A 15451-nucleotide genomic window follows, 5' to 3' on the forward strand; every position below is an offset into this window, starting at 1 on the left:
GTTTTGATTTTTATGAAAGTAAAATGTTGATGCACTGCCATTTATTTGGAAACGTACAGATTATAAAACATGTTGCACAATAATGACAACTGGCCTTGTTAAATGTACAGTGTTGCTTTATGTGGACTTCTCTGCCTTTTTCTTTTGAATGTGTTTTTGCTTCATCAGTTTCTTCTGCATCCCGTGTTGTTTCTTCTGAATGGTTTCCTGTATCCTCTCCTTGAACTTCCTCTTCTCACTCCTTATCTTCTCCAGTTCAGCCTTTCTCTTTGCCTCCACGTCTGGATCCTGTGACAGGAAAGTAGTTGGAATATCAGAACAAATCGGCTAAAACCCTCATCACAGCAAAGCCTTTTAACACGGATCATGGAGGTGTGGCTCATGGTGAACATACTTTCCCCTCCAAAATCATCTGTTTTCTCTTGTTGATCTCCTTTTTCTCATCAAAATCTGTTGACTCAAGTTTCTGCAAACAAAAGGAATGGTGAGAAGTCACAGCAGTAATATGAGCCCTTGTTATCCAACAGCCACATGTTCACAACGGAAATGTCAGTGTATAAATAGAATAGGTATTTGTACAATTTCACACTCCCGTCTGGCCACGTTGACTTGAGTGAGGATCTTCAGAACCTCTTTTTCCTCCACTGGATATTCCTTCAGTTTGGCCTCTGGACAAAGGGGAAAGCAAAACAAATTAAATTGAGCTTTCTGCCCTGTGATCATATTCTAAGTAGTGATACTCACAAATGGCTAATAGGCATGTCTGAATTGGAATTGGTAGCAAGCAATACTAAAACAACTGACTACTTTTCAATGCATGTTTGACACTTACGGATCTGCCCCTCGATGGAATGAACCAAGTGGATGTCATACTGTGTCACCAGTGTGATCGAGACACCATGCCTTCCTTTAGACAAATCAGAGAAAAGTTGTTTATACAGTAGCAGCCTATGTTATAACAGGCGGAGATACCGAAGGAGGAATGTTACCTGCTCTGGCAGTTCGGCCAACTCTGTGAATGTAGATCTTGGGCAGACCTGGCGTGTTGTGGTTGATGACAACCTGGACTGTTGGAATATCCAGACCTCTGACAATGTGGACATGAAAATAGAGATTCACAATGGTTTGTAACCTGTCCATATATTGATAATGTTTTGTGAAGATTATACACACACTGACGTTGAATACAGCTTTCTTACCTGGAAGCCACATCAGTTGCAATCAGGATTTTAAAGACACTGGACTTGAACTTTGCGAGGTTGGCGAAACGTTGTTTCTATGAAAAAGACAAGGCCAATGTCCGAATTAACATTAGTTATTATGAAGCACATGTTAAATGTGTTTCAACTTGTCATGTAACCCATCAATGAATATAGAGCTACACCCCAGGAGCTGGGGCTGTTTACCTGCTTCATCATTGAATGCAAGGAGATGGTTGGAAAGTTGAATTTCTGCATCATCATTGTGAGGATTTGGCAATTCCTGTAGGAAGAATGCAATGCATTAATGATTCGATGTCTAACAGTAATTCTATATTGACAAAGTATGTCAAAAGGCCGATACAGCAGCATGTTCTACTGGTTGTCTTCAGTCATCTACATTTTTTATTTCTAGGGGTTAGATCAGCTTTAATAGTGCAGATTGATGGAATCTATGTAATTGTCGGTATCATTTTTGTAAATATATATATACACACACACACACACACACACACACACACACACACACAGTACCAGTCAAATCCCCCATATATTTTTGTAAATACACTGCTCAAAAAAATAAAGGGAACACTTAAACAACACAATGTAACTCCAAGTCAATCACACTTCTGTGAAATCAAACTGTCCACTTAGGAAGCAACACTGATTGACAATAAATTTCACATGCTGTTGTGCAAATGGAATAGACAACAGGTGGAAATTATAGGCAATTAGCAAGACACCCCCAATAAAGGAGTGGTTCAGCAGGTGGTGACCACAGACCACTTCTCAGTTCCTATGCTTCCTGGCTGATGTTTTGGTCACTTTTGAATGCTGGCGGTGCTTTCACTCTAGTGGTAGCATGAGACGGAGTCTACAACGCACACAAGTGGCTCAGGTAGTGCAGCTCATCCAGGATGGCACATCAATGCGAGCTGTGGCAAGAAGGTTTGCTGTGTCTGTCAGCGTAGTGTCCAGAGCATGGAGGCGCTACCAGGAGACAGGCCAGTACATCAGGAGACGTGGAGGAGGCCGTAGGAGGGCAACAACCCAGCAGCAGGACCGCTACCTCCGCCTTTGTGCAAGGAGGAGCAGGAGGAGCCTGACTGCCATTAGGTACCGAGATGAGATCCTCAGACCCCTTGTGAGACCATATGCTGGTGCGGTTGGCCCTGGGTTCCTCCTAATGCAAGACAATACTAGACCTCATGTGGCTGGAGTGTGTCAGCAGTTCCTGCAAGAGGAAGGCATTGATGCTATGGACTGGCCCTCCCGTTCCCCAGACCTGAATCCAATTGAGCACATCTGGGACATCATGTCTCGCTCCATCCACCAACGCCATGTTGCACCACAGACTGTCCAGGAGTTGGCGGATGCTTTAATCCAGGTCTGGGAAGAGATCCCTCAGGAGACCATCCGCCACCTCATCAGGAGCATGCCCAGGCGTTGTAGGGAGGTCATACAGGCACGTGGAGGCCACACACACACTATTGAGCCTCATTTTGACTTGTTTTAAGGACATTACATCAAAGTTGGATCAGCCTGTAGTGTGGTTTTCCACTTTAATTTTGAGTGTGACTCCAAATCCAGACCTCCATGGGTTGATAAATTGGATTTCCATTGATTATTTTTGTGTGATTTTGTTGTCAGCACATTCAACTATGTAAAGAAAGTATTTCATAAGATTATTTCATTCATTCAGATCTAGGTGGTGTTATTTTAGTGTTCCCTTTTTTTTTTTAGCAATATATATATATATATAATACACACACCATATACATTTTACGGACACAATGTATGGGGCGTCAACCCATCCCATCTATCTCTGAAACTATTTTGAGAACTATTTTTAATTGTTTTGTTCGACAAAAGTTCTGGACCTAAATACATGTTATGAACACAGCATACAGTGGCTTGCGAAAGTATTCACCCCCCTTGGCATTTTTCCTATTTTGTTGCCTTACAACCTGGAATTACAATGGATTTGGGGGGGGGGTGGGGGGGGTTTGTATAATTTAATTTACACAACATGCCTACCACTTTTATTTATTTCACCTTTATTTAATTAACTGGTAGGCTAGTTGAGAACAAGTTCTCATTTGCAACTGCGACCTGGCCAAGATAAAACATAGCAATTCGACACATACAACAACAGAGTTACACATGGAATAAACAAAACATACAGTCAATAATACAGTAGAATAAAAGAAAACAAAAAGTCTATATACAGTGAGTGCAATTGAGGTAAGTTAAGGCAATAAATAGGCCATGGTGTAATTACAATATAGCAATTAAACACTGGAATGGTAGATGTGCAGAAGATGAATGTGCAAGAAGAGATACTGGGGTGCAAAGGAGCAAGATAAATAAATAAATACAGTATGGGGATGAGGTAGGTAGATAGATGGGCTGTTTACAGATGGGCTATGTACAGGTGCAGTGATCTGTGAGCTGCTCTGACAGCTGGTGCTTAAAGCTAGTGAGGGAGATATGAGTCTCCAGCTTCAGAGATTTTTGCAGTTCGTTCCAGTCATTGGCAGCAGAGAACTGGAAGGAAAGACGGCCAAAGGAGGAATTGGCTTTGGGGGTGACCAGTGAGATATACCTGCTGGAGCGCGTGCTACGAGTGGGTGCTGCCATAGTGACCAGTGAGGTGAGATAAGGCGGGGCTTTACCTAGCAGAGACTTGTAGATAACCTGTAGCCAGTGGGTTTGGCGACGAGTATGAAGCTAGAGCCAACCAACGAGAGCGTACAGGTCGCAATGGTGGGTAGTGTATGGGGCTTTGGTGACAAAACGGATGGCACTGTGATAGACTGCATCCAGTTTGTTGAGTAGAGTGTTGGAGGCTATTTTATAGATGACATCACCGAAGTCGAGGATCGGTAGGATGGTCCGTTTTACGAGGGTATATTTGGCAGCATGAGTGAAGAATGCTTTGTTGCGATATAGGAAGCCGATTCTAGATTTAATTTTGGATTGGAGATGCTTAATGTGAGTCTGGAAGGAGAGTTTACAGTCTAACCAGACACCCAGGTATTTGTAATTGTCCACGTATTCTAAGTCAGAGCCGTAGTTGGTAAACCAGGCGAGGCAATCATTTGAGAAACCAAGGCTGTCGAGTCTGCCAATAACAATGTGGTGATTGCACAGTAATGTCTCTTATCGATGGCGGTTATGATGTCGTTTAGGACCTTGAGCGTGGCTGAGGTGCACCCATGACCAGCTCTGAAACCAGATTGCATAGCGGAGAAGGTACGGTGAGATTCGAAATGGTCAGTAATCTGTTTGTTAACTTGGCTTTCGAAGACCTTAGAAAGACAGGGTAGGATAGATATAGGTCTGTAGCAGTTTGGGTCTAGTGTCACCCCCTTTGAAGAGGGGGATGAACGCGGCAGCTTTCCAATCTTTGGGAATCTCAGACGATACGAAAGAGGTTGAACAGGTTAGTAATAGGAGTTGCAACAATTTCGGCAGATAATTTTAGAAAGAGAGGGTCCAGATTGTCTAGCCTGGCTGATTTGTAGGGGTCCAGATTTTACAGCTCTTTCAGAACATCAGCTATCTGGATTTGGGTGAAGGAGAACTGGTGGGGGCATTGGCGGGTTGCTGTGGAGGGTGCTGGGCAGTTGACTGGGGTAGGGGTAGCCAGGTGGAAAGCATTGCCAGCTGTAGAGAAATGCTTATTGAAATTCTCAATTATAGTGGATTTATCGGAGGTAACAGTGTTTCCTAGCCTCAGAGCAGTGGGCAGCTGGGAGGAGGTGCTCTTATTCTCCATGGACTTTACAGTGTCCCAGAACCTTTTTGAGTTAGTACTACAGGATGCAAATTTCTGTTTGAAAAAGCTAGCCTTAGCTTTCCTAACTGCCTGTTTATATTTGTTCCAAACTTCCCTGAAAAGTTGCATATCACGGGGGCTTTTCGATGCTAATGCAGAACGCCACAGGATGTTTTTGTGCTGGTCAAGGGCAGACAGGTCTGGAGTGAACCAAGGACTATATCTATTCATAGTTCTTTTTTTTTTTTAATGGGGCATGCTTATTCAAGATGGTGAGGAAGGCACATTTGAAGAATAGCCAGGCATCATCTACTGACGGGATGAGGTCTGTCATTCCAGGATAGCCCGGCCAGGTCGATTAGAAAGGCCTGCTCGCAGAAGTGTTTGCCAGTGATGAGGGGTGGTCGTTTGGTCGCCGACACATTACGGATGCAGGCAATGAGGCAGTGATCACTGAGGTCTTGATTGAAAACAGCAGAGGTGTATTTGGAGGGCGAGTTAGTTAGAATGACATCTATGAGGGTGCCCGTGTTTACGGATTTGGGGTTGTACCTGGTAGGTTCATTGATAATTTGTGTGAGATTGAGGGCATCAAGCTTAGATTGTAGGATGGCCGGGGTGTTAAGCATGTCCCAGTTTAGGTCACCTAGTAGCACGAGCTCAGAAGATAGATGGGGGGCAATCAATTCACATATGGTATCGAGGGCACAGCTGGGGGCAGGGAGGTCTATAGCAAGCGGCAACAGTGAGAGACTTGTTTCTGGAAAGGTGAATTTTTAGAAGTAGAAGCTCGAATTGTTTGGGTACAGACTTGGATAGTAATACAGAACTCTGCAGGCTATCTTTGCAGTAGATTGCAACACCGCCCCCTTTGGCAATTCTATCTTGGCGGAAAATGTTATAGTCAGCGATGGAGATTTCAGGGTTTTTGGTGGTTTTCCTATGCCAGGATTCAGACACGGCTAAGACATCCGGGTTGGCAGAGTGTGCTAAAGCAATGACTAAAACAAACTTAGGGAGTAGGCTTCTAATGTTAACATGCATGAAACCAAGGCTTTTACAGTTACAGAAGTCAACAAATGAGAGCACCTGGGGAGTGGGAGTGGAGCTAGGCACTGCAGGACCTGGATTAACCTCCACATCACCAGAGGAACAGAGGAGAAGTAGGATAAGGGTACGGCTAAAGGCTATAAGAACTGGCCATTTAGCACGTTCGGAACAGAGAGTAAAGGGAGCAGGTTTCTGGGCACAATAGCATCGATTCAAGGCATAGTGTACAGACAAAGGTAAGGTAGGAATGTGAGTACATTGGAGGTAAACCTAGGCATTGAGTAATGATGAGAGAGATATGTCTCTAGAGACGTTTAAACCAGGTGATGTCATCGCATATGTAGGAGGTGGATATTGAGCAGGGCTAGAGGCTCTACAGTGAAATAAGACAGTAATCACTAACCAGGACAGTAATGGACAAGGCATATTGATATTAGAGAGAAGCATGCGTAGCCAAGTGAACATATGGGTCCAGTGAGTGGTTGGGCTGACTGGGGACATGGCGATTCAGACAGTTAGCAGGCCGATGCTAACAGTTAGTAGGCCGGGGCTAAACAACCTAGCAGTTAGCAGACCGGGTTAGCAAGCGAGCAGTTGGCAGACCGGGGCAGGCAAGCTAGCAGTTAGCAGACCGGGGCAAGCAAGCTAGCAGTTAGCAGACCGGGGCAAGCAAGCTAGCAGTTAGCAGACCGGGGCAAGCAAGCTAGCAGTTAGCAGACCGGGGCAAGCAAGCTAGCAGTTAGCAGACCGGGGCAAGCAAGCTAGCAGTTAGCAGACCGGGGCAAGCAAGCTAGCAGTTAGCAGACCGGGGCAAGCAAGCTAGCAGTTAGCAGACCGGGGCAAGCAAGCTAGCAGTTAGCAGACCGGGGCAAGCAAGCTAGCAGTTAGCAGACCGGGGCAAGCAAGCTAGCAGTTAGCAGACCGGGGCAAGCAAGCTAGCAGTTAGCAGACCGGGGCAAGCAAGCTAGCAGTTAGCAGACCGGGGCAAGCAAGCTAGCAGTTAACAGACCGGGGCAAGCAAGCTAGCAGTTAACAGACCGGTGCTAGTAAGTTAGCTTCAGGCTAATTGGTGCTTGCTCTGGGATGGAAACGCTAGCCAGGAGTAGTCACCCGGGATTGCGGTTAGCTAGTTGCGAAAATCCAGATGAAAATGTTCAGAGTTTGTGGTAGGAATCTGGGGATGTGGGGAAAAAATATATAAAATAATAATAGGTCCGTTATGCTCTGGTTTGAGTCACGTTGTTCGAACTGGCGAGAGCTTTCCGAGCTAAAGGTTAGCTGATGACCGCTAGCAATGGTTTGCTGACTGATAGCTGGTAGGTAGTTAGCTGGCTAGCTTCAGTTGAGGGATTCCAGATCCGAAGTAAATAGAAATACTTTCGGGAAAAAAAACAGATCCACGCCACATTGGGTGAGGCGGGATGCAGGAGAGTGTTTAGAAGTTGAGGTTTAGGAAAATATTTTAAACAGATATGCGAAGAAAAAGATGTAAAAAGATATATACAAGGGACACGACAGGACAAAGACGTCTGACTGCTGCGCCATCTTGGATTATGAGTATGAAGATATACTTCGAAGATGCAAAATATTTTTTATTGTGAAACAAACAAGAAAAAAGACAAAAAACATAACTTGAGCGTGCATAACTATTCCCCCCCCCCCCAAAGTCAATACTTTGTAGAGCCACCTTTTGCAACAATTACAGCTGCAAGTCTCTTGGGGTATGTCTCTATAAGCTTGGCACATCTAGCCACTGGGATTTTTGCCCATTCTTCAAGGCAAAACTGCTCCAGCTCTTTCAAATTGGATGGGTTTCGCAATCTTAAAGTCATACCACAGATTCACAATTGGATTGAGGTCTGGGCTTTGACTAGGCCATTCCAAGACATTTAAATGTTTCCCCTTAAACCACTCGAGTGTTACTTTAGCAGTATGCTTAGGGTCCTTGCCCTGCTGGAAGGTGAACCCCCGTCCCAGTCTCAAATCTCTGGAAGACTGAAACAGCTTTCCCTCAAGAATTTCCCTGTATTTAGCACCATCCATCATTCCTTCAATTCTGACCAGTTTCCCAGTCCCTGCCGATGAAAAACATCCCCACAGCATGATGCTGCCGCTGGGGATGATGGATGGTGCTAAATGGTGTTCTCGAGGTGATGAGAGGTGTTGGGTTTGTGCCAGACATAGCGTTTTCCTTGATGGCCATAAGTCTCAATTTTAGTCTCATCTGACCAGAGTACCTTCTTCCATATGTTTGGAGAGTATCCCACATGCCTATTGGCGAACACCAAACATGTTTGCTTATTTTTTTTCTGGCCACTCTTCCGTAAAGCCCAGCTCTGTGGAGTGTACGGCTTAAAGTCTCCGCTGTGGAGCTTTGCAGCTCCTTCAGGGTTATCTTTGGTCTCTTTGTTGCCTCTCTGATTAATGTCCTCCTTGCCTGGTCTGAGTTTTGGTGGGCGGCACTCTCTTGGCAAGTTTGTTGTGGTGCCATATTCTTTCAATTTTTTAATAATGGATTTAATGGTGCTCCGTGGGATTTTCAAAGTTTCTGATATTTTTTTTATAACCCAACTCTGATCTGTATTTCTCCACAACTTTGTCCCTGACCTGTTTGGAGAGCTCTTGGTCTTCATAGTGCCGCTTGCTTGGTGGTGCCCCTTGCTTAGTGGTGTTGCAGACTCTGGGGCCTTTCAGAACAGGTGTATATATACACTGAGATCATGTGACACTTAAAGTCCACCTGTGTGCAATCTAACTAATTATGTGACTTCTGAAGGTAATTGGTTGCACCAGATCTTATTTAGGGGCTTCATAGCAAAGGGGGTGAATACATACGCACGCACCACTTTTCCATAAAAATTGTTTTGAAACAAGTTATTTTTTTAATTTCACTTCACCAATTTGGACTATTTTGTATATGTCCATTACATGAAATCCAAATAAAAATAAATTTATATTACAGGTTGTAATGCAACAAAATAGGAAAAACACCAAGGGGGTGAATACTTTTGCAAGGCACTGTATTTTACATTAGTTATCTTATTGTTTTTAATTGCCAACCTTCAGCTCCACTCAACCCCTCCCATCCATCTCTTAACACAACCATTTTTTATTTCCATTAGCCATATATTTTTAAACTGTGATGTTTCGCAAAAGTTCTGAACCTTTCTATTCTCATAGTTTCTACAGATTGTACATTAAAGATTACATTTTTTGCTAAAAGTATTATATTATTGATCGATTGACTATGACTTTCCAAATCCCACAGTATTGCTATCTGCAGAGTTAGCTCCAGGTAAATGTTGCACTTCTTCAACCATTCCTGGACCTGCGACCAAAAGCAAGCTACATATATACAGTACCAAAACAAATGATCTAATGATTCAGTCTCTTCGCAGCAAATTCTGCAGAACTGGGATGGTTATATCTCCCATATATAACATTCTATTGGTTGCAAGAAATTTGTATGAAATTTCAATTGAAAAATTCTGTGTTTTGAATCCGGCTTTGTTTTGCGTATCAGTTCATAAACCATGTGCCATGGAATCGGTACATTGAAAATCTCTTCCCAACTATATGGCACAGCTGTACATTTTTTGGTCATTAAATGAAACTGGTATACTTTTTTATTTATCACAATTTTCTTTAACCAATTTTGGTCTTTAATGCAGGGCCAGCAGACAAGTTCCTTACTTTCCCCCCTTTCACTTACCTCTTCCATTTTTTGCAGTAATCCTGCAATTAGTTAGTTGTAGTTTTGGGTAGAGGAGACATTTCCATATATTTTTGTTAGCTGCATGTGTGACATAACTCCACCAGTCCTGTTTATGATATAATTTACAAAGATACCTTTCTTAAACTTTTTTTTTTTAAATAATGTTTTTTTATTAAATTAGTATATTTGAGTTTAACCACAATATGTTGCATTATATTTTCTGGTGGATTAAACTGAAATTGCAACCAAATTTCTATGACTTTTTAAATAGCGATATTTTGGAGATGATTTTGTTTTCAAATAACCGAAATTGAGAGGTTGTAATCTGAATAAAGGGGAAAAGGCCATTCCTGAACATGGGGTAAGACATTCTTACTAATCTGCTAGAGAACCAGTTCGGATTTAAATAAACTTTTGTATGACTGACGTCTTTAGTGAGAGGCCTAACGCTTTAATATTTAATCATTTCTGCCCTCCGAATTCATATTCATTATATACATAGGCCTGTTTAATTTTGTCTGGCTTGCCCTTCCAAATAAAATGGAATCTTTTTTGCTCATATAATTTTAAAAACAGGTTGCTAGGTGTAGGGAAGACCATAAGCAAATAGGTAAACTGGGATATGACTAATGAGTTAATCAGATAGACTTTTCCACAAATAGACAGGTATTATCCTTTCCATTGTAGCAAGATCTTATCCATTTTTGCTAACTTTCTATTCAAATTTATTGGAGTGAGTTCATTTCTTTCTTTTGGGATATGTATACCGAGTATGTCCACAGCACCGTCAGATCATTTTATTGGTAAACTACACGGTAATGTAAAAGCTGTATTTTTAGTAATCCAATACGCAATAGTAAACTGATCATCATTTTGTTGTAATCCAGAGAGGTTAGAAAAAAGTACCTAGATCCTCTATGAGACTGTGGAGGGATCCAAATTGTGTATTTAAAAGAAAACATGAATAATCAGCGTACAATGACACCTTTGTTTTTAAGCCCTGGATTTCTAACCTCTTGATATTATTGTTGGATCTGATTTTAACAGCTAACATTTCGATGGCAATAATAAACAGATATGTCAATAGTGGACAACCTTGTTTTACTCCGCTAGACAGTTTAAAACTTTTTGAGACGTAGCCATTGTTTACTATTTTACACCTAGGGTTACTATACATAACTTCAACCCATTTTAGGAGAGATTCTCCAAAATTGAAATATTCCAGGCATTTATATATAAACACCAGTCATACATTATCAAAAGCCTTTTCAAAATCAGCTATGAATACTAGGCCTGGTTTCCCAGATTTTTCATAGTGTTCTATTGTTTCCAGTACTTCTCTTATATTATCTCCAATGTATCGTCCATGTAAAAAAATCTGTCTGATTAGGATGAATAATATCCAACAATACCTTTTTAAATTCTATGCGCTATGCATTTTGCATCACAACACTGAAGTGTAAGAGGCTTCCAATTGTTTAAATTGACTGGATCTTTATATTTACCTCTTGGATCCTGTTTCAGCAATAATGAAATCAGACCTTCTTGTTGAGTGTCTGATAATCAATTGTTTGGGTAATTTAGCAGACACTCTTATCCAGAGCGACTTCCCGGAGCAATTGGGATCAAAGGCATTCTTACTTGCAGGTGTTGGTGAAGATCATGATCGACCAGTCGTCGTGCTCATCTTGAAACTTCTGGATCAGGTGCACTAGGTAGGCATCTTTCACTTTCTCTGGTGTCAGGATGTACCTTTGATCCAACTCTTCTACCGTGCGGACTCTATGAGAAAAATACACTTAAAATGTAATTATGTTGAACCAATATAGCACATTTTGTTTTTAAAAAAAAGAGCAAAGAGCTACTCCATTTGTTGATAATCAAGAGAAAATAACATTCATTTAACCAGTCAATGAAATTGAGAATCCTTTCCCACTCAGTTCAGCGTACAACTTACATGTCAAAATGTTTAAAATACACATGGGCACACAAATGATAAACAATTATGGAATAGAACATAAGACAGACATGCCCTGTTTTGAAGAATGAGGTTTACCTCTACATGCATATTTATGCAACTAATCATGTAATGTACCAATGTAGTGCATCATGTTGTCAGTCATGCTAAGAGCTTACTCGGACTTGCTTTCCCAGAAGAAGGGCCTGTTCATGGCGATGCCCTTGAGCTCCTGTAGTGTGTCTGTGAGGGTGGCACTGAACAGCAGCGTCTGGCGTTTGGCAGGCACCGCGGCCAGGATCACCTCCAAGTCTTTGGTAAAGTCTGTGCAGCCTTGCTCAAGCAGGCGGTCGGCCTCATCAAGGATCTACCAGAGACAATTACCATTTGGCCCGTGCATTACAATTAGCATTATGTCACAAAATAAAATGTCAAAGTCAAATTTCAAGTTACCATTAGGCTCTATGACTTGTCACATTTTGCACAAGATATTTAACAAAATTGATTTTTACTTCCTAATAGAAGGCATGCAGATGACCGTGCATCCTGACAAGTACAATGATAAATCAAGAATAAGCTATAGAAAAAATAAAAATTCAACACTAACACGAAACCCAAACCGGCTGCACGCGTGCGCCATCGTGCATACATTTATTTTGTCCTCCCACACCAAACGCGATCACGACACGCAGGTTAAATATCACGCGAGCAGATTTCTACATTTATTTTGCAACGAACACGACCGGTGTGGTCAGCCTGTAATGGGGGAAAAAAACATTCTCAACACACAAGGTAGTTAATAATATAAAGGTAGTTCATAATAGTCTCACTGTTTTGGTTCAGTGAGACATACTCACCTAGACATCCTCAAACATAATTGCCTTTGTGGACACCAATTAATTTCTTCTCCAACAAACTCACCAGAAACTGGATCTTCTTGATGCTGAATGTGTCGGAGCTCCGAATGTGGTCTGCCAGTCTTCCTGGAGTGGCTACAACAACGTGGGGCTTCTTAGAGAGCTCCAAGGCCTGTGTAATCATATCTGTTGGGAACATCACCAGAACATTAGAACATACTGGACGACTGAATAAGAATGCAATGAGAGGCAGTGTTGTTGGTAATCAACATTACCCATTCCACCAACAATGATGCAGTCCCGCAAGCCCATTGGTTTTCCCAGGACTCTAAACTGTTCGGCAATCTGGTAAGCCAATTCCCTGCAAAAGACACAAGTTTAAACATTACACAACATTTAACATTATATACATGCCTTTTCCAGAAGATTGTTCACAATTATCGGAAGATTCACCAACCTGGTAGGTGTGAGAACTAAACAGAAGATTCCATATGGGTCCTCAGATAATTTCTGTAGCACTGGTAGCACAAAGGCAGCTGTCTTTCCACTGCCAGTCTTGGCACAACCCATACAATCCCGACCTAGACAAGAGGGGCAAAATCATATCTCAAAAAAGTCTGTTGATAGCTAGTTAGTTTACTCTCTTGACCAGGTCGTTATTGTAGCTAGAAGTTATGTGTTCTCATTAAACTGCTACCTGGGTAAATAAAGGTTAAACCTTATATTTAAAAAATAAACATTACAAGAAATAATACATAGTTTGTTAGCAAACGTTAAGTGTTACCTTCCAGAATCGGTGGCATACAGTTTTCCTGGACTTGAGTTGGTTTACTGATCCCCATTTGTTTACATTGTTGAATCAGCCAATCTGACAGACCGAGAGAGGAAAAATCCGACATTTTGCAGTTCTCCAAAATTCCAGATTGAAAAATATAGATTATACTTAGTTTTGTGAGCCAAAATCTTCAAAATTATCCACTGAAATCCCAGAAAATCATCCTCGTGTTAGCTTACGTCTGTCGCATTTTGGTGACGTCAATATCTGCTCCTCCTATGGATGACGCAATTGATTATATTTTCAACACAGTTGCCAGCAGATATCTGTATAATGAATGACAAGATACGCATGCCTCCGGCCTAACAATGGGAGTCGTTGTCCCAAAGCCGGGAAAGCAACAAGCGACAATTTTAGATCCAAAATAAGCCCATAGAAACGCACTGGGTGTATTATTTTGGGCATATCTTCGCCTCTTCCTCGCTGCAGGCAGTCAATCATCATTGCAGTACAAATGTATTTTGGATCAAAATATTCCACTTCATTAACAGCAGGTATTGCCTCACAAATAACGGTGAAGTATGTCCCAGGAAACAAGTTTGCAGCAAGCAAGGATGTCATTTTAAAAAGTCCATGATCTGGAAACTCACAATCAGGAATTCAGCTTATTTTGTATTATTTTTTTACATAAGTTAAAAATAATGATACAAATGAATGATATGATTTACTGGTAAAACAATCATGCAAATGTATGTGTACAGAGGCTGAGGCTACTATATCATACAAATAATGTTATCATGATCTCATTGTGAGCATAATACATTTTTTCAATATGTCCTTGCTATAGTCATGAGGTGGGAGAAGGCATATGCATCTGGTGGACATCGGGCGTGACTGTTTGGTATAGAAAATACACTCCTACTCTAACAACTTTACTGAAGTCATTATGGCTGCGTTTACGCAAGCAGCTGATTCTGATAGGTCGGTCAAAAGACAAATTTGTGAACAAAACTATCAGGCAAAAGATAGAAGTGGGCTGGTACGTGTGTACTCAATAGAGAAATTGGTCTTTATTTCAAAGTAAACTCTCCATATTCATTGTACATTTTCCATCTCAGACTTTGCAGCCAATTGTGTTTAATGTTTTATTGTCTTCCATTGGCTAAGCATAAATGGTCTAGCAAATGGACACAGGTGAAACGTAACTGAGCTAATCAATGCACAGGCTTAAAATAGATTTGTGATAATGTGTTAAAATGTTTGTGTTGTAGAACGCAAGTTTGTTTTCAAACCTTTAATGTTACTCATTGTTGTGTAAGCATTTTGATTTAAATGGTGCACCGCCCAGCCCTTTTAAATGACTTGTCCCACTGCCAACTACTCTTCAAATCAAATTGTATTTGTCACATGCGCCGAATATAACAGGTGTAGACCTTACCGTGAAATGCTTACTTACAAGCCCTTAACCAACAGTGCAGTTTTAAGAAAAATAAGTGTTAACTAAAAAATAGATAAGTAAAAAATAAAAGTAACAAATAATAAAGAGCAGCAGTAAACTAACAAAAGCGAGGCTATATAGGAGGGGAGGGGGGGGGGGTGTACCGGTACAGAGTCATTGTGCAGGGGCACGGGTTAGTCAAGGTAATTTAGGTAATATGTACATGTAGGTAGAGTTAAAGTGATTATGTATAGATAATTAACAGAGAGTACTGTAGCAGCAGCTTAAAAGGGGGTGGTGGGGTCAATGCAAATAGTCTGGGTAGCCATTTGATTAGCTGTTGAGGAGTCTTATGGCTTGGTGGTAGAAGCTGTTAAGTCTTTTGGACCTAGACTTGGCGCTCTGCTACCGTTTGCCATGTGGTAGCAGAGAGAACAGTCTATGACTAGTGTGGCTGGAGTCTTTGACAATTTGTTTCCTCTGATACCGCCTGGTATAGAGTTCCTGGATGGCAGGAAGCTTGGCCCCAGTTATATACTGGGCCGTATGCACTCCCCTCTGTAGTGCCTTGCGGTCGGAGGCCGAGCAGTTTCCCCACCAAGCAGTGACGCAACCTGTCAGGATACTCTCGATGGTGCAGCTGTAGAATTCTTTTGAGGATCTGAGGATCCATGCCAAA

The 15451-nt window shown here is 41.7% G+C and overlaps 1 protein-coding gene across 1 annotated transcript; it reads right to left on the bottom strand.

Moving 5' to 3' along the window:
• Positions 1–24: 24 nt before the first annotated feature.
• On the bottom strand, positions 25–13635 carry ddx49 (DEAD (Asp-Glu-Ala-Asp) box polypeptide 49). Its single transcript, XM_014149364.2, has 13 exons — positions 13344–13635; positions 13017–13140; positions 12835–12920; positions 12624–12745; positions 11882–12069; positions 11387–11527; positions 1407–1482; positions 1200–1276; positions 990–1087; positions 833–907; positions 580–668; positions 395–466; positions 25–288 (listed from the first exon to the last, which is right to left on the bottom strand). Exons 1-13 carry the CDS (start codon positions 13456–13458, stop codon positions 118–120), a joined length of 1434 nt encoding a protein of 477 aa, XP_014004839.1. The 5' UTR covers positions 13459–13635; the 3' UTR covers positions 25–117.
• Positions 13636–15451: the final 1816 nt, after the last annotated feature.

This window comes from Salmo salar, chromosome ssa16, assembly GCF_905237065.1.
Source record: "Salmo salar chromosome ssa16, Ssal_v3.1, whole genome shotgun sequence".
Classification (NCBI taxonomy): domain Eukaryota; kingdom Metazoa; phylum Chordata; class Actinopteri; order Salmoniformes; family Salmonidae; genus Salmo; species Salmo salar.